General features: G+C 43.1%; 2 protein-coding genes across 2 annotated transcripts; both read right to left on the bottom strand.

Moving 5' to 3' along the window:
• Positions 1-98: 98 nt before the first annotated feature.
• Positions 99-4,708, bottom strand: litaf (lipopolysaccharide induced TNF factor). Its single transcript, XM_023341270.1, has 5 exons — positions 3,938-4,708; positions 3,371-3,496; positions 3,173-3,295; positions 2,790-2,916; positions 99-2,488 (listed from the first exon to the last, which is right to left on the bottom strand). The coding sequence occupies exons 1-5, from the start codon at positions 4,194-4,196 to the stop codon at positions 2,380-2,382; spliced, it is 744 nt and encodes a 247-aa protein (XP_023197038.1). The 5' UTR covers positions 4,197-4,708; the 3' UTR covers positions 99-2,379.
• Positions 4,709-10,895: 6,187 nt separating this feature from the next.
• Positions 10,896-23,827, bottom strand: LOC102231981 (UBA-like domain-containing protein 1). Its single transcript, XM_023341271.1, has 3 exons — positions 23,119-23,827; positions 22,542-22,604; positions 10,896-11,275 (listed from the first exon to the last, which is right to left on the bottom strand). Exons 1-3 carry the CDS (start codon positions 23,224-23,226, stop codon positions 10,958-10,960), a joined length of 489 nt encoding a protein of 162 aa, XP_023197039.1. The 5' UTR covers positions 23,227-23,827; the 3' UTR covers positions 10,896-10,957.
• Between the last annotated feature and the right edge of the window lie 1,673 nt (positions 23,828-25,500).

Here is a 25,500-nt window from a genome sequence, read left to right as displayed (position 1 = left end):
CTTCTGATCCCAGGTTGAAGTTTATCCGTTTCGGTTCGAGGTGAAAGTAAAACGCCGTTTTGGTAACGAAAGTTTCCCAACATGGAAAACAGAAATCAGCTCCACAAACATGGTGGAGTTTAGAGCTCAGGCCATGATGCTCCCAGTTTAACCAGTCTGACCAGTATAAACCCAGTTTCCCTTTGTCCAAGTCATCCTGGTGTTTTTGACTGGGAGAAATGGACCCGACTGGTTCTGTTCGGCACCACTATGTCGTCATCCGACCAGTAAAAATTAGAAACACAAACATCACTGCATAAAGAAACAAGTTATTTATACATAATTTAACATAAATGTTTTGGAATAAATCAGAAATTATGGAAGCAGGTTAGTTTGACTTGGTGGTGGCAGCATCATTCTGTGGGAAGACGGCTGGAGTATGTATGAATGAAATTAATGTATGTCATAAATGTATCTGAATAATTAATGATTAATCGTGCTAGCTTGGTGCTCTTGGGGCCCCTGGTGGTGTGGAGGCCCTGGGCTGTTTGACTCGGGTCATGTTTACTCATCGTCTCTATATTTCAGGATATTTCATATCTGCGGTTTAATGTCTGAAAGAGAAGTGACTCTGCGGTGAAACAGAAACTCAGCCTGATCTGCAGGCGAGTAAAACCTCAGACTGATGTGGAGGAAAGGCGAGCCGCTCTTCTCTAGAGTTTAGCTTCATTTGACTCCACAGCTTTTCTAATGTCTGACCACAACATTTAAATCTGACCGAGTGCTGCTGGCCCTGAAACCACTGCAACGTTCTGATTCCCAGTTTCCACCCAGTCAGTCAGATCCGGTCCCAAGGTTCGGTTCTTTTCCCGTCTGGTCCTTTTTTTTTTTATTTTTTATCAATACACATTCAAAAATTAACACCAATAATTTGGGTCATTCAGTCTGTAATGAAATAATAACGGTTAATTATTCATAGTTTCTGATGTAGCTAATTGGCTAAAACAAATTCTTTGCGATGAGCGGACTGAATAAAGCATTCATCTTAATAAACGTCTATATTTGCTTTAAAACGATTCAAACTTTGTTTTAGGTCAAATAGACTTTAATAAAACGGTAACATGAAGAGATTTGTAAAACCCAACTTTTATTTTTGGTAGTTTTATTAATGATATTATTGGTAAGTGAATTTGCAAATTAGCTAAATATTTCGCTTGCTAACAAATATTTAATTTGGAGCTAAGTATTTATCTCTAAGCAAAATAATTAGTTTCAAATGAAATGTTTAGTTTGAAGCTAAATATTTTGTTGGTAAACTACATTAATTTAGCTTCAAACTAAATTTGCCACCAAATAGTAACCAAATCTTTAGCAACTGACCTTAATAAAGGAACAAATAACTTGGTGAAAATATAGCCTTGAATAATAAACTTGTTTTTTCTCTTATTTTTTCTAAATGACCCAAATTAATGAAGATAATTTTTGAAACTTTATGACCAGAAAACGTTCAGAGCAGCTGAACTCTGCCGTCTGATCACAGCTTGATGTTTCCTGCAGCTGTTTCTGAAAGCAGAAAGTTTCTGTTTCCTCTGATCCTGCTTTGCATTTCTGCTGCGCTCATTAAACACACACACACACACACACACACACACACACACACACACACAGTGTGTCACAGTGAGAGCTGCTCAGGATTTGAGGGGATTTTTACATAAATGAAAAGCTTTTTCCCACATGAACTCTGGAACATGACATTAATCCAGGCAGTGACCTGCATCACCACCAGCGGGTCTGATCCTCAGTAAATGAAGCTGCTGGTGTTTAAGCCTTCGGCACCAACAGGCAGCAAACTGAGTAAAACTGCAGTAAATGTTGCGTAATGTCAACGTCCCACTGCTGCATTTGCCTGTTAGATGAAATGATGAGATATGACGGCCGATCGTTTCCTCCAGATGTCCAAACAGAAGCTCAAACTGTCAGAGGAAATAAACAGCTGGACCCGGTCCAATCCGGGTCCAGCGAACACAGAGCCTCTATTCGCCCCGTTTAGCCACATCACAGCCTGCAGCGTTTGTCCACCACAGAGTAGAGCGCTTCCTGAAAAGTGAAACCAAACGGAAGCAGTTTGTGTTTGGATTTGTCTCCCAGTCTGAAGCACAGCAGCGGCTGCATGATGCTGCGGGGAGCCAGCTGATTTTATCCCATCTGACTGAGAGTCGGCTGTTTTCCAAAGAACTGCAGCAAAAAGATGGTGGAAGACGATGAAAACACAAATGCACACCACACTATTCAGATTTTCAATGTGGGGGAGAATAGTGTGTGAATAGTTCCTGGGTGTGAATAGTTCCTGGGTGTGAATAGTTCCTGGTGTGAATAGTTCCTGGTGTGAATAGTTCCTGGTCAGAGCAGCTTGTAGGTGTGGATCTGGTGGCGGCACTGAGGGCAGAGGTGATGAACGTTCCTGAGACGCTTCATGTGGAACGGGACGAGACAACAACCAGCCACACAGCTGGAGGAGAACGTTAATATTATTATTATATTTATCATTATTCACAGCAATATTTAGTATTAACAGTATTTAATATGGAAATTATTAATAGTAGTATAATAAAAGTGATATTATTATTCACTAATCATCATTCAATAATATTTGTTATTTACGGTCATATTTAATATAATTAGATATTAACAGTAGGATAATTATTCTAAATAATATTTAGCATAAAATTGACGACACTATTTAATATAGTGATTATTTGCAGTAATAACTGATTGATTTCATATTTAGTGTAATAATGATCATAACTCACCCCACCATGGAGCACAGGAAGCAGAGCAGCCACATGCTTTCGCTGACGGCGCTGTGGGTTTCCGTGACGACCAGCTCTCCACAAGATGGACACCTGGTGAGTCCGGCTGTCCTTCCCAGCCGCTCCGCTTCCCGCCAAAATAAAAGCATCAAACAGTGAAACATTATAAAATAATTAGATTGTTTACAGTTACATTTATATTTAGTAATATTTAAACTGGATGGAGCAGCTGGTCGACCAATAAACTATTTCTGTTTGAGATCAATAATTATTTCCTTCTGTTGGCTCCAGGTATTCCAGGTATTCCAGGTATTCCAGGTATTCCAGGTATTCCAGGTGTTCCAGGTGTTCCAGGTATTCCAGGTGTTCCAGGTGTTCCTCACCTGGCAGGGCGTCGTCACTCGCTCTGTCTGCAGCGGCGGCCGCCCCCCCGCCCGGCGGCGGCGGCAGCATGTAGATTCCTCCGCGCGGCGTCTCCTTGTAGGACGGCCGCTGCGCTGTGCGATCTGAAGAGGTCAGAGGTCAGAGGTCAGGTGTGTGAGTTGCAGTGCAGACAGCAGGGGGCGGCAGAGGAAACCTGCCTCCTTGGGCGCCGGCCGTGAAGGTGACGCCGCTTCGCTGCAGCTCCTCCTTCCTGGCCTGCAGCTCCTCCAGCTCCGTCTGCACGGCCCGCAGCTCGTCATCCTCATCTTCATCCTCACTGATCACTGGCAGCAGAAAGGTCACAGCAAGGTCACAGCAAGGTCAGCACTCACACAGGCAACGTCTGGCTTCAACAAGCACAATGGAAGCAGAGGCAGAGCCAGCCAGAGGGATAAGCAAACCCAGCTGCTGTGTTAGGCCTCCAGGCCAGCAGGGGGCTCCACACAACCTGGCTGCACGGCTAACGACCGGGTCCACGTAGACCAGAACCGGGACCTGGTCTATGTGGACCCGGTTCTGGTCTACCTGGACCGGTTCCGGTCGTTGGAAGGCTTCAGACTCTGAACTTTTTCACAACGAACTAAAAGATGAAAACAAACAGAAACTAAAAACAGTTTTAACTATAAACTCGATTCCATCTGAAGAACCTGGATCAGAACTCCTGCTTCAGCTGTTTGGACTTCCAGAACCGGCCGGTTCTGTCGGGTTCTGTTTGGGTAACTCACGTTCCTCTGCGGTTCCGGTTCTGTTCTGCTCGTCCTTCTTGGTGCAGCGCTGCATCTTCAGCAGCAGGAACCGGCGGCTGTGCAGCTGCTGAATGCGGAACTCGATGTCGGCCAGGCCCGTTAGACCGGCCCGGTTCTCCTGGTCCGGTTCTGCCGGCCCGGCAGGCTCCGCCCCCACGTTGTCGGCTCTGCTGGGCCTGGGGCTCGGAACCGTCCTGAAGGTGTGGAGGAACACGCCGTCGTCCTTCACGCTCTCCATCCCCGCTCAGCAAACCGGACCTCCAGAACCAGAACCTCCAGTGGTTCTGAATCAAACTGGGATCAGAGCAGGTGAAGAACCGGATCCTGGAACCATTCCGGGTCGGATCCGGAGACGAGAATCTTCTGAAAACGATCCTGAAGCCGAGAGGAGGAAAACTGAGCAGCCGGGTCCGATTCTATCCAGAACCGCTCTGCTGCCAGCGCCGACAGGTCCATTTGAATCCGGTAAACAGTGGTAAACAAATGAGCTGCATGCAAATCCTGCAGCCGCAGCGTGACGCCCAGCAGAACCAGGGAACCGGGCCCAGCAGAACCAGAACCTGAACCCACAGCATCACACTGCCACCACCAAGCAGGTTCTGGTTCTGGACCAGCCGAACCAGAACCTTCCAGAGAGCCGTCAGTCTGACTCACTATTGATTATTGATCAGTTTTGGTTCAGCAGGGTGTGAAAACTTTCTGCCTGTTTGAAAATCAGAATTATTGAAAAAAAAAAAAACATAAAAATGGACAAAAATCCTCCCAGAAATTATTACAATAAACGGTAAAATGTTTCCAGTAGGATAATAATAATACATCTCAGAGATCAATAAACTTTAAATTCCAACATTTAAAACTGAAAACCATTTAAGTATTAAAATAAATCAACAGATAAAATGAATTATGAAACAAAAACATCAAAGTGAAACTTTAATCTTCCAGTTTCTGGTAACAAAATGGAAATGATTAAAGTGCCAAGTATCGAGTCCGACGCTATTGTTCTCGCCGGGGGGGGGCGCTGTGCTCCGATGTTTTGTTACTCATTCTGCTGCAAGGCAAGACGTAACCGGTAAAATCAGGTTTAGGATTTTCAAAATAAAAGATCCGGAAGTAGTTCATTATTTCTTGCGCGGACCGGTACCAATTGGTCCGCGGCCCGGTACCGGTCCGGTGAAAATATTTCGTCCGCGGCCCGGTGCTTGGTCCGGTGGTTGGGGACCACTGCCGTAGTTGATTAACATTTACAGTCATTTAACTGTTAAAGTTTATTACTTTATCAAATATTTTTAGTTTATTCCCAGAACCGAAATTAAGAATTTTCTTCATTAAGCCAAATAAAATGGATTTGTGTAAAAACTTGTAAAACTTATTGATATAAAAATAAAATTTTGAAAAAGCTAAGAAAAAATATTATTTTTCATTTAAGGAAATATAAACTTTGCACAGAAAATCTCATCCTAAAAAATTACAAAAAGTGTCAGAGGGACAAATTTGTTTCTGAATTGCAGTCAAAGGTCACCAAAAATAAATAAAGTTGATAAATAAACAGACCAACAGTAAAAGCTGCAGATGAACACTAGATGTCACCAGAGAGCAGAAATGAAGGACAGCGTCTTTGGTTTACATGGGTGACGTCATTGATCCTGCAGTAGCATTTCTTCATCCATCCATCATCCATCATCCATCCATCCATCCATCAGCATCTCCAGAAACATGAGGAGACAAAACTCAGATTGTTCTTTTCCTCTCATAACGATGGTAGGAGAGGAAAGAGAGAGAGGCACACACAGATCAGATAACGTGTGTGTGTGTGTGTGTGTGTGTGTGTGTGTGTGTGTGTGTGTGTGTGTGTGTGTGTGTGTGTGTGTGTGTGTGTGTGTGTGTGTGTGTGTGTGTGTGTGTGTGTGTGTGTGTGTGTACCACCTGCTCAGGTGTTAGTCACCCAGGGAGATTACTCCCAGTTCCAGGTGGTTAATGAGTTTCATTTTACAGCAGCTGTGAACAATAGAGTTACTGTAACAGTAAAACCGTGAGGAGCTGCAGGAAGTTTCATCCTTTAATTACACTTTATGATTCTTTCCTTTGATGAAAATGTGATTATTTACCTTAGGAACCAAAAATAAAAGCAGTATAACACAGAAATAGCCTGCAGCAGTGCGAAAGTGATAACAGACATGTCAATTCAACAAAAAGGTGTTTTGAGAAGGTTCATAAGAAAAATTAAAAATAAATAAAATTAACTCAGCTAGGCTAGCACGTTAGCTTTGGCTGTTTTTACCCAGAATGCCCTGCGCTGTAGTCCACTTCTTGCTTTTGGAGCGGTCTCCGGTCCGCTTGGTGTTCACATTCAAACCGAACCAGATTTCACTTCAACTGAACCCAGACCGAGGTTTGGCGGACCAGAGGTCAGAGGTCGATTAGCGTTCACACCTCACCAACCGGACCGAAGTTTATAGGCAAACAGACTGGAGTCGGGTTAAAGTGGACTGAGCAGGGCTGGATTTCCACTTCTTGTCTTTTGCAATATAATAGAACAGCAGCATATTAACACGAGTAACATTACCTGCTCCAGGCTCCCCCTGGTGGTCTGGAGTGGTCTTGCAGTATTTTTTGTTTGTGTTTTGGAGTTTGTATCATTTATGTGTTGGCAGAATGTTTCCGTGTTTGCTGAGACGAAGACATCGTCAATGAGGAAGATCAGCTGAAAGACGATTCGTCACTGTAATTTATAATTCAGCATCTGAACCAGTATGGACATGGGAACAGAACCAGTACTCCCAGCAGGCGCTTTATTATTCAATAAGGAAATGAAATAAAGAATAAAAGTGACAAAGATCCGGAGAACAGAAACAACATGGTTCTGTTTCTGTCAACAAATACAACTTCCTCTGCTGCCAGTCTGAGCTGACTGTTGTTTTAAAGACGCTGTGTGTGTGTGTGTGTGTGTGTGTGTGTGTGTGTGTGTGTGTGTGTGTGTGTGTGTGTGTGTGTGTGTGTGTGTGTGTGTGTGTGTGTGTGAACTGGTGCTAATGCAACAGGGATAAAGCAGCTTTGTGTCCGGCTCAGGATCTCGGCCCGGAGCGGCGGAGCGGCCATTGTTTCAGGTTCACTGCGGTCGTTCACACAGAACCAGAAATACAGAACAACACAGAACCAGACATCGGAACAGCAGAACCAACTGTTCGGCCCATTTGGGTTTTTAGTCTGATGGGTCAGCAGAATCAGTCCAGAACGTCCGTTTGGATCAGAACCGACACCGCTGCAATGCTGATATTTATTTATAATCAAAGCTGATTATTATTCATTATTTAAGATCAAATTTCTCAATTTGCCAACATTTTTACGTTTGTTTGTGTTTTTGTTTTTTTCCCGACCTGCTTCAGTCCAACATTGATCTGACGGTTAGGAACCAGATTTCTGATCAATAATCTATTAAAGCTTCACGTTCTGATCATCTGCTTCCCTTTAAAGTCTGAATTTACATCCAACTGTATAAATCCTGAGTTTTTTTGTTGTCACTCAGATGTTAAATTAATTAGTACATTTGAACATTACACCTGTTATTAATGTGACTTTAGCTGTGATGCTAATTAGACTCATTAGGCACTTAAGGAATTAATCTGATTATTTAGTGTATGTTGATTATTTTATTGATGCTGTTTTTGCTCAAACAAAACTTTAAAATGGAGTAAAAATATGTTTTTGAATAACCATCAAGGTGTTTTAACAGTAATTTCTGCCAAATCCCATTAATCTGTCCAATGAGCTCCAAGATTATTTTTTTCTGAAAAATTAAATCAGTTTTAAAAATTAAATTTCAACATACATTTTTGCTGCACAGTGGTGCAGTTGGTAGCACTGTTGCCTTGCAGCAAGAAGGTCCTGGGTTCAATTCCCGGCCAGGGTCTTTCTGCATGCAGTCTGCATGTTCTCCCTGTGCATGCGTGGGTTCTCTCCGGGTACTCCGGCTTCCTCCCACAGTCCAAAAACATGACTGTCAGGTTAATTGGTTTCTCTAAATTCTCCCTAGGTGTGAGTGTGTGTGTGCATGGTTGTTTGTCCTGTATGTCTCTGTGTTGCCCTGCGACAGACTGGCGACCTGTCCAGGGCGACCCCGCCTCTCGCCCGGAACGTAGCTGGAGATGGGCACCAGCAACCCTCCCGACCCCATTAGGGACAAGGGTGAACAGAAAATGGATGGATGGATGGATGGATACATTTTTGAACAATCAGTTTTCCTCCTGTAGTGTTTCCAGTTTAACTAAATACTGAAAAATCAGTTTTCCTGACCTAGAAGCTTTTATAAATATTCTGTAACAGTATGTTCTTGGCAAAAATAATTGTCAATATTTATATTACTTTGTAATCTAAAGTAATCATTTAGTTTAAAGTTGCAAAGTCTAAATATTAATATAATTTACATTTCTTCAGCCATAGCTTCACTATACTATTGCTTCTTATTACTATTACCCATTTCCATTCATTAGTTGCCTGGTGTATCAAATAAGCTTCATACCCAAAATCAGAAATAAACTTAAGAATTTTGGTCAAATTTAGTAAAAAAAAAAAAAAAAAAAGCCTAAATCTATTTTTTATGCACAAGCCCAGTTTAAGATTAATAATATTTACTGAATTTATTAAACACTTTAGCTTCCATAACAAACAAGCAGTTCCCACTCCGTCCACTAGATGGTATAAAGGTTCTTCAAACAGCAAATTTAGTATGAGAGGCAGATGCACCAACCAACATTTATGGTTGTAATATTTTTCTTTGGCTGATTTCTCAATGAGAGAGGCTATTAGCTTCCAACCCAAACCGGATCAGAACCAAGAGGTTCTGATCCGGTTCCAGACATGGCGGATGTCCACCACTCTCTTCCTGTGTTTCAGCTGCAGCGCAGCTGCTTCGGCACCAGAACTTTCTCCATCTGGTTCCAGTAAAGTTTTATTTGATCTTAAAGGAGAGGAATGATGCATTATGGGTAATAAAAAGTTTTTACAGTAGTGATGCTTGTCAGCTGCTTGGTTCTGATGGCCTCCTCTAACCGGGCCAGGCAGTTCTCTGGACCCGCCGTGTTTATTCTTCCTCTTATCTCCCCAGAAGTTCAGCTGCAGCCGCTGCCAACGTGGTGAAGCTCCAAGCAAAGCAGCTGGAGGCCAGACGGGCAACCTGCTCCACTTCCTGGTGGGCGGAGCCTGCAGGTCAGATAAGGACAGGCGAACCCTGTGACCCCGCCCCTCACCGCTGGGTGTGGGCGCTTAAGAGCAGATTACATTCAGAAAGCTGCTTTTGGTTTAAATCCAAGAATCTGAGGACAGTGGAGACATTATTAAAGTTATAATAACCCAAAACTTCATCCAATCATCACCTTTAATGCATTTAGAAACAGGAAGTGAAGGAAAAGTTGGTTTCCTGAAGAGGTTGACATACAATATTTATTTAGGTTCACAAAAATGATAAGTTATTTATCAGGTAGTCCACAAATATTGTGGGAATGGTCTCATACAGTCATACAACGGGGGAAACATACATGAGAAACCATTAGGAACATTAGGCCCCGCCCACAAACTGACTGAACCAAATAAGGAACCAAACTTTGGGAAAAATGGGTCACATCCCACATTTTAGTCTAAAGAAACAGGATGATGGTTAATCCTCATCAATATGTCCGTAATTATTATTCTTTAAAAAAAAAGACCCTAAGCTATTTAAAATATTTCATTTTAAAGTCTCTGATCAAAATCAAAATCAAAACTGGAGAACCTGCTTTCAAAATATTGCGATTTTTTGAAGGTTGTTCCCGAAGCGCACCAGCAGCTGGTCGCCTTCAGAAACCTAGAGTCCAGCAACGGGTAGGGGAGGGGCGTCATCCTGTCCCTGAAAGTAGTCTGTAGTGCCTCCAACTCCCCCTGCTGGCCGTTTTCAGTCCTACACTCACATTTCTGTTAAATTTGGACTTTTGACAGCCAGATTCTGCTGCTCATTAATGGGAACACCCCCTCCTTAAGCCCCGCCCTCCCGCCATAAGCCCCGTCCCTTCTGAAACACGCCTCGTGTATGCTTTCCACAAAAGATGTCACACGTTGTGAACACGTCATGCAAAAAGTGGCATTTCTGTTTAAAAAGATGGAGTAGTCTCATTTTTAATCTCTCGTCATTTTAGCTGCGACTGTTTCACGTTTACAAAAGATCAACCTAAAGCCCCGCCCACTTCCTGGGCTTCCCGCCTCTCAACAAATAAAACGTCATTAGAAACAATAAGATGGAAAGGATGATTTGTTGCCTTGAAGCCTCCTGCAGTCCAGGTGAAACAGCGAAAGGAGAAGTCGGCTGGTTGAAGAACAATCCCTGATTGGCTGAGAGAAGTCAGGTGACCACCAGGTCGGGTGAGAAGAGGTCCCCCCCCCCTCTGACGGATATGGAGGCGTTTTGTTTCCTGCTAAACCCTAAATTATGCGTTTACATTAATATATATATATATATTTATATATATATATACTGGAACTTTATGAATACACGTCTGATTACAGGCCGACCGCTCGCTTGCTCTCATGCGTCCGACATGCGTCCCACGCGCCACCAGTTGGTTATCAAATCTGAATCTTAAAGAATAAAAAAATCACTGCCTTGTTTTCCTCATGCAGCACAGACGGTCGCAGGAACATAGAACAGCAGTGGGTTAAAAAAAACACCGGCTGGAAAACAAAAAGACTTGCTGCCTTGAAAGTCCTTGAATATGGTGGATAATCCTTGGGCGTGACATTTTTTTAATTTCTGTTTTGTACTTGAATATCTCTTGTTGGAATCTTTATTGGTAATGAAACTAGAATCCTCGGCGTTTCTCTTTAATCCTCCATAAATCAGTTTTTCTTGGTTTGCGTAGATTTTTTCCGATCTAATCCCGTTTCTACCCATTATTGCCACCCACCCGCCCCGCCCCCCCCCCACCTCTCACCGTCGCCATGACAACAGTGAGGCGGGGGGCCGTTTCCAGTCCTTCATCTCTCCGCCTCCATGGCGACGCTGGCCTTCTGCTCGGTGCCCGCGTGCGGGGCGACGCCCACCGGCCAGGGGGGCGGGCAGGGCTGCGTGGGGGGCGGAGTCCAGAGTCCCTGCTGCGGCTGCGGCGCGTTGGGCGCGCCGGGCGCCGCGCCCCAGCCGCCCGCCTGAGGGGGCGGCGGCGAGGTCGCCATGGAGACAGCCATGGGGCTGCCGGCGCTGCTGGCGAAGCTCTCGGAGGCTTTCAGCCGGGAGAACATGGTCAGCGCATCAGGGAAGTTGGGGGGCGTGGCCGGCGTGTTGGCGGGGGTACACATCTGAGGAAGAGGAGAGGAGAGGAAGAGCGGGGTTACTGACTGGACGCACAGCGCCACCTGCAGGAAATATTCACAATATTATAGTTGAAATTGATTATTACTTGATGTATTTTATTAGTAAGAAATATAATTAATCTGAGCTTCATGATCAAAACTGATTTATTATCATTTCCTCCGTTTATTATTTGATTTTGCTCTGATTTTATTAAACCATAAGAGACAAATTCAGGTGAATCCAAAACGTGGAACGATGACAGCAGAAACCAGAACCGCCTCCAGCGTTGGAGGACGGATTCTCCTTATAAAGATTCTGGTTCTGGTTCTGGTGGGAAGTTGAGGGGAATCCCATCCGCTGATGATGCAACACCGTCTGAATCACTTCCTGTGGCAGAAAAGCTTCCAGCTGATAAATCAGGTCAACATGTGAACAAAGTGAAGCTCTGACAACAACAGGGCGACCTTTGACCTGACAGCCACCAGGCGGGTCGGATTAACAGATTCAGCTCTAAATGCAGAAAAAAGTTTTTTATTTCTGCATTCATGGTAAAATTGATCAATAATCTGATCATCGTCACACTTCCTACAAGCTGCTGCGTGTTTTCTACACTCCACTAATAATAATAATAATAATAATAATAATGGTAAATAAAAAACAATGGAGGACGGATTATAACATGAAATAAAGTCATTTATGAGCCAAACATAAAAAAAAATAAAAATCTTATCAACTTATTTGATTATGCAGTTTTTGTTTTCCTTTTTTCATATTTAGTAAAAGTTTTTTTTTATTTTATTTCATAATTTTTCTCCCATATTTTGTATTTTTTTAGTTTTATTTGTTCCCTTTTTATCATACATTGATTTAATATTTTATTTTTTGAATCTTTTTGCTCCTGTTCTCTATGAATTTGATTGGCTGGGATTTAGAGTCAGCTTCGCTCCGATTGGTCAGAAAATGGTTCATGTTCTGATCCGGATGTTTGCTGACAGGCAGAACCGGACCCGACCGGCGCCATCTGATCCACTGCCATCCCGTAACCATGGAAACGGACGGTTCTGAAACCTGAGTCCTCTGAGCGGTCAGACAGGAAGTGCTGGCTCCTCTCTCTGGAGTCACTTCCTGTTTGACCTCTACCCGACCTCTGGCTGCAGGAGGCGCAGCAGTGGCGACGCACGACCTCAGAACGGCCATCGGGGGGCGCTCACCTGCACCACACCTCATGTTTTAAAACTTGGTCTGGATTAAACCAGGAAGCAGGTCTGGATTAAAACAGGAAGCAGGTCTGGATTAAACCAGGAAGCAGGTCTGGACTAAAACAGGAAGCAGGTCTGGACTAAAACAGGAAGCAGGTCTGGACTAAAACAGGAAGCAGAGCGTAGAGGCCATCGATCTGAGCCGTTTATCAACATGTTTGGTCTGATTTATTAAAATAAGCTTCGTGTTCAGAGCAGAAGCTGAGCTGCAGCGCAGCTTCCAGCAGCTAGACTATAGAAGATCCAGTACCTATACCTGCTGCTCCAGCTGGTTTTCTCAGAATCACTCAACAAGTCAGCAAACTTTAAGACCCAACTGGCCCGGTTCTGGATCTTAACACATTAAATTCTCGACCAGTTTTCAGTTTAGTTTAGTTTATTTTTTGTAACTTTTATCAACATTATCATGTTTTCTAACTGAACCAGATGTTTTTACAGTTGAATATTTTCTTACAGTAAATATGGCTAATTTCACATTACTGCAGTTGATTGGACTACAATGTTATTAGCCAATAATAAGCTGCATTGCATCCAGTATGTTTGAACAAGTTTTTTACTGTTTACTGGTTGAAAATGTTTTGAATGAAGAAGTTCATTAATAAAATAAGTTGTTTTTTTGCAGCTGTAAAAACTTTCTTGTTGTGATGAAAACGTTGAATTATTTTTCTCAGTAGCTGTGAATCAGATTTTATCTGGAGTTTATTGTTGCAAAGACAATAAAATGGAGCCGTGTCCAACGTTCACTGAATGCAGCACGTTTTATTAACCAGTCGTTATGGAAACGCCTCCAGAGGGAAAAAACAGATTTAATACGGAGTTTCGATCTTTGTTGCGTTTTGGAGCCGGGTCAGAATAAACCCGAGTTTAGTGAAGTTTCACAGTTTGGTTCAGGAGGCAGAGGAAGCAGCTGATCGCTGGTTTGTGTCCTGACCTGAACGACCTTCAGGCTGCAGCTGGAAGGTCAGAGCTGCAGAGAAAACCCAACCAACACGCAGCGGGACGAGACCGAACACCAACACCGGCTGACGGACGAACCGCACGGAGCTGAGAGCGGCGCTCAGCCGTCACTGAAACAATAAACTCATTTAGTTATCAATCTGAACAGCCAGCAGGACCAACGTTTCTACATCACCGCAACAGAGAGGAACAATTATATTGCCGAGTTGAGACCAATTTACAGTAATATAATAATAATGATGGAATAATAAGAACACAAAAACCAGTAAACTTTAAATTCTTAACATTTAACTCTGGAAGACATTTAAATCAACAAATAAAACGAATTCTGAAAAATCTGCTGCTTGAGACCAAAACACCAAACTGAAACTTTTATCAGCCAGTTTCTGGTAGAAAGAGAAAAACTATAAATCACGCAAATGGAAATGATTGAGTTTGCTTTAAATTATCATGTGATTAATTGATTTATTGATTGTAGCGCCAGGCCTGCTCACCAGAATCTAGAAAAGTTAATTTACTGAAATATCAACATTCAGAGCCGTAATGTTCCCATCGACTGGCAGGTTGGAAAATGATGATTTTCCTGTTCAATAAATAATTACATCTTATTTATTTGCATCTTTTGATGTTTTTCTAATATTAAATGAAAACATTAAAACCTGCAGAATCTGACATTCATCTGATTAATCATCAGAAAACCTGAGTTAGCTGCAAAAACTAAATCTGAACTCATAAATAAATAATGTTAAATTTTATCTGAACGTTCTGTCAGGTAAACCTGGACCGGGTTTTACTCTGAGAACCCGGTCCAGGTTCTGGCAGCAAAGGTCCAGCCAGTTTGTGAACAAGCAGGAGACGAGCAGACAGTTTGTGATCAAAACACGGCCAACTGAGCCGTTCCCATGGCAACGGTTGTTATGAGCAAAAGGAGCACAGATCTGCTGCTGTTGGGACGGAGACCGGGTCACAGGTACCGGTCCGGTTCCGGAAACCTCCGCTCCGTTTGTCTGTAAACTCAGACGGTCTGAAGTTACAGGAACCATGGAGGCTTCACCACGCAATGTTTACCTTCACACACACACACACACACACACACACACACACACACACACACACACACACACACACACACACACACACACACACACACACACACACAGAGAGACACGCCATGTTTCGTTGCTAAACGTTCATCTGGAGACGTGAACTGGAAACCAGTTAAAATGTTTATGTTTCCCCTTCGAACAAACTGGAACGGACAGAAAGACCATAACCTGAAACATGACGTCCATAAATCTACAGCAACTTCATGATGACGGACATAAACAGCCGACTGGCTCCTGACCGCCGTCCGCCATTTTCTCTGTGAAAATACATCCAGGTTAGATTACCAGCAGGTTAACTATAACTAGTGTTACCAGGTGACGAATCATCCAGAGGTTATTGTGGTAATATAATAATTATGAACACATTCTCAAAGATCAATAAACTTTAAGCTCTAATCAATATTTAACTCTGGAACTGGAAGACATTAAAATGATCAAAAACAAACAACAAATAAAATAATTACGAAATCTATGATAGTTGAGACCAAAACTTTAATCATCCAGTTTCTGGTAGAAAAACAATAAATCACACAAATGGAAATTATTGAGTTTGTTTCAATTAATCATGTGATTAATTGATTTATTGCTTATTGTGATGGCCTAATTATCAGAGAAATTACATGTTTAATCCTGATTAAAAGGAATGATGGAAATGAAGTGACTTTGTGGCGTTTAGCAGTAGTTCCAGCTGACAGTGATCGTCACCAACGTTCCTCAAACGTCTCAGTGAAAACATGCAGAGCAGGAGAACCAAGAGTTAAACAGAAACTGAAGGAAAAGTCAAAGCAAGCAGAAGAAGAAGTGCTGAGTGACGGTTGGAGCGTTGAGCCGATTGTTCCTGCTGCTTCATGTTTCACTGATTTAAAGGGAGCAGGTCAAAGGTTACTGCAGGCTTCAGGGTGAAAGAATATTTAAACGTCCAAACACATTTCTACTCCAGACACTGAACTCTCTGGTCAACGAGCCGAGTCATCCTCCACTAAACTTTCAGGTTTCTCTGCTGATCTCCTCTAAACAGGAAGCTCCTCACTGACAAACCAAACGGACCGTCAGGAAGCTGCTTTCTCCCGGAGGTCAGTGAACGCATCATCACCGTGGATCATTAGCTCACAGTTTGGTTTCAGCCGCCGCCACCGGAGCGAACAGCGAGCCCCACTTACTGAAAAAAACAAGGCTGGCAGAAACAAGCAGGTCAAAGGTCAATGTGAGACCAGGTGTGTGTGTACACACACACACACACGCTGCAGGAGTTTTTACTTTCACTTCTGAAACGTTGCTTCCAGTTTCATGATGAAAACTTTAAGTTCGCTCTGCTGCTGGTAGAAAGTCGATTCTTTGTTTCTGATCCGGTTTTAACCGACTTAACAGAAAATAATTTCATATTTTCGTCTCTTCAGCGGGTTTTCCAATCAGGGCCAGGCAGAAAAAACTGTATAGATTAGAAATATTTCATTAAAAGTTTCTTACTTCAAGCTGACAAACGTCTCAGTTTAATCTGAAACGTTTTGTGCACCTTTTCCACACATCAGACTTTTTAATCATTTTGCATTTTAAGCAATAAAATCAAATAAATAAATCATTTTCCAGGATTTTCCCTTTCATAAATTTATTTTACCAGCTCAAGCAGCTGCTGAAAAAACTAAAATATTCGATTACTGAAAAGATAGTTTACAACTGACTTGTTTGCTTGTGTTTCCTGTTGCGTGCGTGTGTGTGTGCGTGTGTGTGTGTGTGTGCGTGCGTGTGTGTGTGTGAACGCTGTGACTCCAGGAATCAGTGTGAAAGCCAATCCGCCTCCTCAACTCATAAACACATCTGGTCTGCGCCGCCGTCCTGCATGGAGTCTTGTTCCCTGAAGAACGTCAGGCCAACTTCCTCTGCCTGAGAGAGAGAGTGTGTGTGTGTGTGTGTGTGGGTGTGTATGTCATGCCAAGCATTCAACCACATCTGAAGAGGCTTAGCCTGCACTCCCTGCATGTTCCAACATGTTACTCTGCATGTTTCCAAAAGCATGGTTTCCCAGAACCCTAACCACACACACACACACACACACACACACACACACACGCACACACACACACACACACACGCCCACACACACACACAGGATTCAGTCAGAAACTGATGCTCATCTCCTCACACTGACCAGCAGCAGAAACTGAAAGGTTTGATTTCCTGTGAGGACAGGAAGTGTGTGTTGGTCCTGACAATGCAGCGTAACGCAGTAAGAGGCGTAAACAGCTCCGTGTGTGTGTGTGTGTGTGTGTGTGTGTGTGTGTGTGTGTGTGTGTGTGTGTGTCATCACTCTGAGCTTTATGAAGGTAATTATATCTCTGCTGCTCTCTGGGAGAGGAGAAAAGTTGGGATTTCAAGAAATCCTCCAGACAAAGCCACGCCTGGACACCCAGACCGTGTTTACCGTTACCAAAAACACACACACACACACACACACCCCTCCTCCTCGTTCTTCTTCTCTCCTCCTGTGAGCTGGCTGTGCCAGGAAACGGCCTCACACCTACTTTATAACCTCCCAGCAGCAGCGCAGCCTTCGGCTGATCCCACCAAAATAAAAGCCTTTTTTCTGATTATTCATATAATAATAATTTTTCCGCTTCGTATCTTTAGAGCGTAGCACCATGCTGCGTTTAGGGATGGAACTGTAGGGGTCAAAGGTCTAAACATGATCTTGACATTAAGCTGTGCAGCTTTGAGTTGGAGCCTTTACTGACAAATACACACAGTGTGACGTCACCCCTCCAGCTCAGAGGAATAATAATAACACTGCGTTTCAGTCGTACTGCGACAGACGGCCGACCCGTTTAGTCCGGCCGACCCGTTTAGTCCGGATGACCCGTTTAGTCCGGCTGACCTCGCCTGGAGATTATAATCTTTGTCAATATTCTGCTGATGTTCCCAGTGAATTTGCTGTTTCCATTAAATGTGATGAAAATCAGACATGACTGAGTTTAACGCAGCAAGTCATTAAAAATCATGGAGGTTCTGTTCTGGTTCTGGTACCAACATGTTCTCAGGAACATGAAGGAAACTCTGTGGTTCGTTTCTCTGCCTCGGTCGCATGATGGAGTCACATGATCTCAGACAGCCGAGCCACTTCCTGCTCCGGTCACATGACCAACATTCAGATCCCTGAAGGTCTGACCGACACGGAGAAAATCAATCATGGAAACACAGAGACTGCAGCACAAACACAGAGGCTGCAGCACAAACACAGAGGCTGCAGCACAAACACGGAGGCTGCAGCACAAACACGGAGGCTGCAGCACAAACACAGAGGCTGCAGCACAAACACAGAGGCTGCAGCACAAACACAGAGGCTGCAGCACAAACACAGAGGCTGCAGCACAAACACAGAGGCTGCAGCACAAACACAGAGGCTGCAGCACAAACACAGAGGCTGCAGCACAAACACAGAGGCTGCAGCACAAACACGGAGGCTGCAGCACAAACACAGAGGCTGCAGCACAAACACAGAGGCTGCAGCACAAACACGGAGGCTGCAGCACAAACACGGAGGCTGCAGCACAAACACGGAGGCTGCAGCACAAACACAGAGGCTGCAGCACAAGCACAGAGGCTGCAACACAAGCACAGAGGCTGCGGCACACTGAGGCAGTGTGTGTGCTGCAGCCCAACCCGATCGACCCGATCCAGATCTATAGATCCGATCGCTTTCAAAGCGTCGCTGTCTGAAAGTCACATTTTACCCAGCATGCATCATAATTCAGCAGCAGGAGAATCTGGACACAAAGTCTGACAGTGATGATGATGAAGTGATGAAAGCTGCTGAGTCAGCAGCTACGATATTTCATAACCAATATAAATATTGAGGATCATCAGATGACGACTGCTGCACTGCAAAAACACAAAACGTTACCAGGTAGATTTTACTCGCCGAGGTTCCGCCTGTGATCCGCTAGCAGCAGAGATGGGATTCATTTCTGCTTCAGAACATTTTCATTGAGTTCCTCCACTAGTTTAAATAAAGAAATAGATGAATGCTGTGTGTTTATAGTGCGGCAGCTGCAGCACGATGCTGCAGCAACGTCTCAGACGCTGCAGACAGAACAAAGAACGTTTCATAATGTTCGTCTGCTGGATGTGGTAGCTTCATCTCTGATCCTCAGTCCCAGCTCGGCTTTTTCTCCTCCTGCAGTCCGACTGAGCGTGTCGGGTCAAAGGACCGACCTGAAGCTGCTGCAGCAGCTGCTGCAGCAGCTTCAGGGCCTCTAATGAGGCATCTGGTTAGTTTTTTCCTCAAACTCAGATTTGCCCGTCTCTCTGTTTCTCTCCTAACTTCCCACATGTCAAAAGGAAGATATTCTTTAAAACTGATTCACTGAAAAGCCCAGAATGTATTTGCATGTAAATAAACTTTAGGACAGTTTAACTTCTCTACATTCACAGTTCTTCCTTCACTTTAATCTCAGATTCTTCTGAACGGCTGTTTGACCTGAATCAGGCTGTAAAAATACTAATTCATCCAAATACTAGTGATTCCTTCTGCCTGGTTTGGATGTTTCGGCGTTTCCTGCGTCTTCCTCAGTGATGGAGACGAATTTCACCCTGAACTGTTGGTTCCTACGACACCGTTTTGTTTTTCTCCGTTTGTCATGTTGAAGTGAAAATGTCAGGAAAAACATGCAGGAAAGAGTCAGTGGCTCTTTAAAATGTGAGAACACACACACACACACACACACACACACACACACAGCCTTAAATAGCAGAAAACACACAAATCCCCTGAATCACGTTCCTCAGAAGCTCTGCAGATAGAAACTGCCTGGCTCATCTTCAAGGAACTATTATTATTATTATTGCTAATTATAATAATACATTTGATCTGTCCAACAAATCCAGAAGGTTTATGGGATTTCACACGACAAGCATTTTGTTTTGAAAAGATGAAGTTAATGTTTTACAGTGAAACATTTCTCCTCTAAAGGAAACGAAACCCAACAGATAAATCCAAACGTCTGACACCAACAAACAGAACGGAAACATTTAATCCGTCACTGAATTCAACTCATTTCATAATCGATCCATCATTTCAGCCCTAAGCTACTGTAGATCTATTAATCGTTAACTGAGCATGATGACTCTAAAAAAGATATTTCCTGAAACAACGCAGTAATGAAACCAAAACTGAACAATGATAGAAATATTTTACATTTACGATAAAAAACTTTCTTAGTTCTGCCAGAACATCAGTTCAGTTTCATCTGCTTCAAATTCTGTAAAAGAATAAATCAATCTCATATTGATCACATTTTGCATCCAATTATTGATGAGCTAATCAATAAATAATCTCTACTCTGTATTGATGTTCAGCGTTTCTCATTATGACGCTTGAAGGTTTTTTAATCTGCAGATGAAAAGTTTTTGATTCTCATGCTAGAAAATTGTTTTATTGTTTATGCAAAAAATGAACTGAATTATTTGTTTATTTGCATGTTTATGCATTTTCTGATACTGGATAGAATATGTTTAAGTGTTTAAATAAATCTGCAGAACAGATTGATGGAATACCAGCTGACTCAGCTAATGGTTAGCTGCAGTAATGTGGAGTTTCAGAGCTGCAGCTCGTCTCTGCAGGTCCAGAAGCATCGACCAAAGTCCAGAAGGAGTTCTGCACCGTTCTGCTGAGCTCACAGATTCTGGTTCCTCCAGTCCAACGACTGCTGGAGATTTTTTTTTCCTCAGTTTTTATTTAACTCAGACAAACAATCAGAGTTACAGCAGAAGGAGCCGATATTCACCTGAGTCTGGAAATTCAGTTAAACGATCCTGGTTTATAACGATGTCTGAGTGAGACAGAGACCGCATTGGCTGCTGCTGCTCGGGATGCGACAGCCAATCAGATCGGCTCTTACTGGAAGATGTGACTGAACCTGATTAACTGGACCCACCAGAAAAAACCCAAACAAGCTCCAGTCAGAGCTGCAGCAGGTCGCCGTTTGACTGCAGCAGCAGAACGACTCGGGCGTTTCCCGCAGAATCCGTTTCCTTCAGGAACAAATTATAACAACAACAATAATACTAATAAAGGAGGAAGCTGCGTGTGATCGACTGAAGCAGCCAGAACACAGTGAAACCGGGTCAACACGTCGGTTCTGCTCCAGAAAACAAACAATAAAAAGTTGCTCAGCATCACCATGAGGGAGTTCAGAGGAAAACATGGAATATAATATTCACCTGGGTTTATATGAGGAGAGTTTTTAGTTTTACGCTCAGAACCATCAAAGTTTAAATAGATTCATAAACATTTTATTTATTCAAATAAAATCGGTTCATGTCGGTTTGTTCCTGTTGGAACTTGATGCAATAACCGGATTATTAAATAGTTCTTAGGTGTTTAGAGCTAGATTAGTTCAAAATAAACTCAAAAAGGTAAAAAATGAAGCTTCAGATAAAAACCAAACTGTTTAAAACTAATAAAGCAGATGTGAGGGGCCCAAAGGGCCCCCAAGGTCCCCCAGGGGCCCAAAGGGCCACCAGCGCGGCCGACTGCCGAGGCTCAGAGAGAAACCAGATTATAGACGAAGAATCAAAAACTCCTGACTGCAGCAGTTTGATACCTGCTGGTTAGATGTTCTCACCTGGAGGGCAGAACCATCCTCACACACACACACACACACACACACACACACACACACACACACACACACACACACACACACACACACACACACACACACACACACACACAGAGCGGCTGATTGGAAACAGATCCAATAGTCACTGTTTGGCTGATATTAATGAATTATTATTATTATTACTATAATCGTTGCACCAGGTGGAGAAGAGCTGAACTGTCTCCGGGTCACTGAGTGAAAAACTTTATTCTGTATAAATAAAATGTTTAAAACAAAAGGAGAAGCTTTTCAATAGATAACAGGAAGGAAGCTGACAATTATTTTAATAAGTTAATTATTCTAACGATTAATAAAATAAAATAGTCTTATTATCCATATTTTTTATGCAACATCTAAGTTTATAATACAATATTAGAAATACATCAAAAAACACAAACAAACTAAATTTATTTCCTTTTTTAAATGAATCTGCAGCTGAAAATCCTTCACCATGGATTCAGCGCAGAGCTGATCTAGGATTATTATTGATCGACTGATTAATGAGACGTAGAGATTTATCTACAGAATGTGAACCAGGTGAAGATAAAACTGGACCAGAGGATTTCTGGTCCAGTTCTGGCAGACATTTACAGATAAAGAAAGTCTGTGATGTGAAATTCAAGAGGTTTATATACTTTGAACAGTTTTGGTTAAATTACTGCTCCATGTGTTGTTTTGTCAGAAAACGGCATTTTCTAGAGTCTGAATTTATTACTAAATTAGCTGATTTATTTCAATAACTGATGAATTTGATGAATCTTTCCAGCTGTAAGCAGAAACTCAGTTTTCTCCTCAAACTCTGGATGTGAAATCCTGGCAGCTTGTTGGTGTCTGAGTAAAACTCCATCAGACGGATGGAAACACCAACTGAGCTAATCCAGAACCAGGAGGCTTAAAACGGAAATCCATAATCACTCAGTCTTTGGTTTAATGTAGAGACATCCAGTTTTACAGCGACCGCTCCCTCACAGTAACCAGTTTGGGTTTAACTGTTATTAAATGAACAGATTTGTGATTTGAGTTCAGATTCTGCAGCATGCCGGATCTCAGCCCGGTGAGTTGAGCTGAATGTACACCGTGTCCCTCCTCCTGCCTGCCCCCTGTGGCCGCTGCCGGAGCTGCAGCCTGGCTGTGTTTATTTCTGGAAGCTCACAACATGGCCGACATGTGCTTTGTTATTGTTAGTACAACATCGTCTCCCTCTGCGGCTCCCATCACCAGAACCACAGGCCGGCCGGCGGACCTCGGTTCGGCCGGAAACAGATTGAGAACGGGCGGGTTTCTGTCAGAACTCACCATTTGATGATGATGATGGCCATATGGGATATTTGTTTCTTGAAAAAAGGCACTGAGGGCAGTCTGAAAAAGGAAACACAACGCAGCAGTTTATGGGTGGAAATACGGATGAAAACCACATATTTAGGTGTTGATTCATCTTACAAAGAGTGTAAATAAGTCACTGAACCTGATTAGTGTAAATCTGTGTAAATGTGTTATATCGTTTATAGGCCAGTCTGTACAACACGGCGGTCATCTTTATTGCGTAATAGTACTCTGGCCTCGGCTGTCGGATTATAGTATCTAATCTGGAGTAAAGTCTAACTGGATGCGCTTAACCTTGTGCGATACATTGTTGTACTTCACGCTGATTTATTAAGCCCGAACTCAACAACCATGGCGGTTCCGAAAAGTTCTGGACGTGGTTGAAGGAACAGTCGGTCTGAAGTAGAAACGTTTTTATTTTTTCTACCTTGTTTGTATAAAGTGTCTGTAGAAACTGGCAGGATAAACATTAGCGGAGCGGCTAATGCTAACCCAGCCGAGCCGAACCGAACCGAACCGAGCCGAGCCGCTTCCCCCCGGCTGCTCTCACCTCAAACTGCCAGTGTGCCGCTTGCAGGAGCTGCTTCGCTTGGTCTGCCGCACAACCCGCCGTCAGGACGAACTGGTTAATCATCACTTGATGTTTGAGTTCATCCATTTTCCGACCGAAGCCCGTCCGTTTCCTCCGAGAAGTGGCGGCAGCTGGTTCTGAGGCGGACTTTCCAACGCTCGGCGTTTATTTCTCCTCCTTCTGCTCTTTTGTTGGACCCCGTCGCACTCTGCCTCACTCGTCCACCATTACAGCCGGTTGAGCAAACACAAATATTTACTGTAGGAGCGGTGAGGAAGGACCTGGGCCTGATTGACACGATGACGCAGCCAATCCACGCAGAGCATGCGCAGATGGGAGTTGTAGGCCGTCAACCAGCGGCCTGGGTGTAGTTGTCTGGTGGCGGTTAAAGGAGGAAGAATCTTCATCTTTAAACATAAATTAAACCAGCATAAGTTATAAAATTAAAGTATTTTTAAAATATGACGCTTTTGTCGGTCAGAAATGACCCAGAAATCGACGCGTTCCGGCGATAGGCGTTTGTTTTGGACTACAAATCCCATGAGCATGCGCGTTGTTTGTAAAAGCTCCAGAAGGTTGACTTCTCTGAATGATGGCCTCGCTCATCCAATTCCCACGCGCTGTTGTCAGCCGCTTGCCAAATATGGTAAACAAGTCCAGCAGCACCAATAACACGGGCCGGAGTTAAATTAGGCCGCGCCGCCGCGCCGCGCCGCGGTGCGGTGCGGTGCGGTGCGGTGCGGCGCGGCGGCGTGTCCGCTCCTCGCCGCTCCCGCACGGCGGCGTGGCTCGGTGCGGGGAACGCCGAAATGCTGCAGCGCATCTGATGCACGTATTGCGGGGCTGCTGCGGGGCTGCAACCGCACACATCCGCTTCTGTCCTTTGTTAACAGTTTTCTGACATGTTCCTTTTGTCTGAAGTGGTTTGACAGAGAAACGATTCATTTAGTGAAACATCTTTATGACTTTGTCAAAACTCACTTTAAAAATGCTGCTTACTAACAACAACACTGTATTTTTAGCACGTAATCATGACTTGTTCCTCTTAAAAAGGATTTGATACCTTTAGCAGACTGTCAGATTATTACATAATCCTGATCATATTGTGACTTTACAAATACTGATGGCAGTTTAAAGACAGCAGACACTTCCGCTTCTGCTGCGGTTTTTCTTTAACACTAAAAGAAAAAAGTGCAAAACATGAGCCGCTCAGCATTGTGGGAAAACGTAATTGTAAACATTGTGGTTGGTAGTAGCTATGACACCAGGAATGGGAGAAACAGGGGTAGTGGAGACACCTGCTGGTGGTAAAAGGCATGACATTCAGACAAACTGGTAAAACATTTAACTTTATTTATTAAAAAATCATGAATTTTGACTTTAGGGCAGCTGGGAGACGCAAACTCACTTTCTGGAGCAACATGACAGATTGAAACTATTATTATTATTATTTTTAAATGGCTGATTAAAGTCAGAATGCTGACAAAATTGTTAAAATTCTGAGAAAAAAGTCAGAATGCTGAGAAATGTTTTACATTTTTGTCAGAATTCTTATTGTTTTTATTGGCCCTAATTGTCTTCCGTATAGCTGACCTTTTTGGGTATGAAAAGGAGATATCTGCCGTTTCTCAGCATATTGTACTGATAATTTAAGCAATTTTCCATTCTCAAAAGTTTGCTGCAACAATGTTGTTAATGTACTCCAATAAGTAATATAGAGCAGATCGGTCAGAGTTCAGTAAGTTTATGATGCTTCATATTCTTCAGTTGACTGGACCAACTGTGGATCAGAACCACATTCAACAAAAAAACAGTTTTACACATTTACCCAGCATGCATCATGGTTCAGGAGGAGTTTGGGCCCTGGCTGGTGAATTTCAACATAAAGGAGCGTCTGAACATTTTTAATTGGCTATTTATTGAAATCTGCATCTCTGATGAATTAAAGGATCCGAACTTTTGAGTTTAGTTTCTGGTTGACCTGCAGTGCAGAAATGATCCACAGGGTGGCGGTGTTCTCATGTTTATGAAGCGGTTGTGACCAACTGACTAAAACTTCACGAATCCCCAATTTATTCAAATCCTCTGTAAATTATCATCGGAGTTGTAGAAAATGATTTAATTCCGACTCGATGAGAGACGAAGTGACGCTTTGAACGTCACGTATGACGTCAGATAAATGACGGCTCGACTTCGCTTCAGTCCCACATATTGTTTTACCAGCTGTTTCTATTCTTGTGCTGATATGTGAAGAATAATCATTTGTTAAATTAGCTGAATTAACTTACCCGAACTGATCTTCAATTCAGAAAAGATTCAAAGTCGAACAATATTCAACAACACATTTATCTTAACAGAATA

This window comes from Xiphophorus maculatus, chromosome 10 (assembly GCF_002775205.1).
Source record: "Xiphophorus maculatus strain JP 163 A chromosome 10, X_maculatus-5.0-male, whole genome shotgun sequence".
Classification (NCBI taxonomy): Eukaryota; Metazoa; Chordata; class Actinopteri; order Cyprinodontiformes; family Poeciliidae; genus Xiphophorus; species Xiphophorus maculatus.
This window is presented reverse-complemented; position numbering and strand designations above follow the sequence as displayed.

Bases quoted from the DNA above. Each gene is read 5' to 3' on its own strand.
- LOC102231981 (XM_023341271.1), bottom strand. From the start codon at position 23,226: ATGGATGAACTCAAACATCAAGTGATGATTAACCAGTTCGTCCTGACG. The intron at 22,605-23,118 runs GTGAGAGCAGCC...TTCCTTTTTCAG, and splicing joins CGGCACACTGGCAGTTTGAG to ACTGCCCTCAGTGCCTTTTT. The intron at 11,276-22,541 runs GTGAGTTCTGAC...CCTCTTCCTCAG, and splicing joins GCCATCATCATCATCAAATG to ATGTGTACCCCCGCCAACAC.
- litaf (XM_023341270.1), bottom strand. From the start codon at position 4,196: ATGGAGAGCGTGAAGGACGACGGCGTGTTCCTCCACACCTTCAGGACG. The intron at 3,296-3,370 runs GCAGGTTTCCTC...TGACCTCTTCAG, and splicing joins CACGGCCGGCGCCCAAGGAG to ATCGCACAGCGCAGCGGCCG. The intron at 2,489-2,789 runs GTGAGTTATGAT...GTTCTCCTCCAG, and splicing joins TTCCTGTGCTCCATGGTGGG to CTGTGTGGCTGGTTGTTGTC.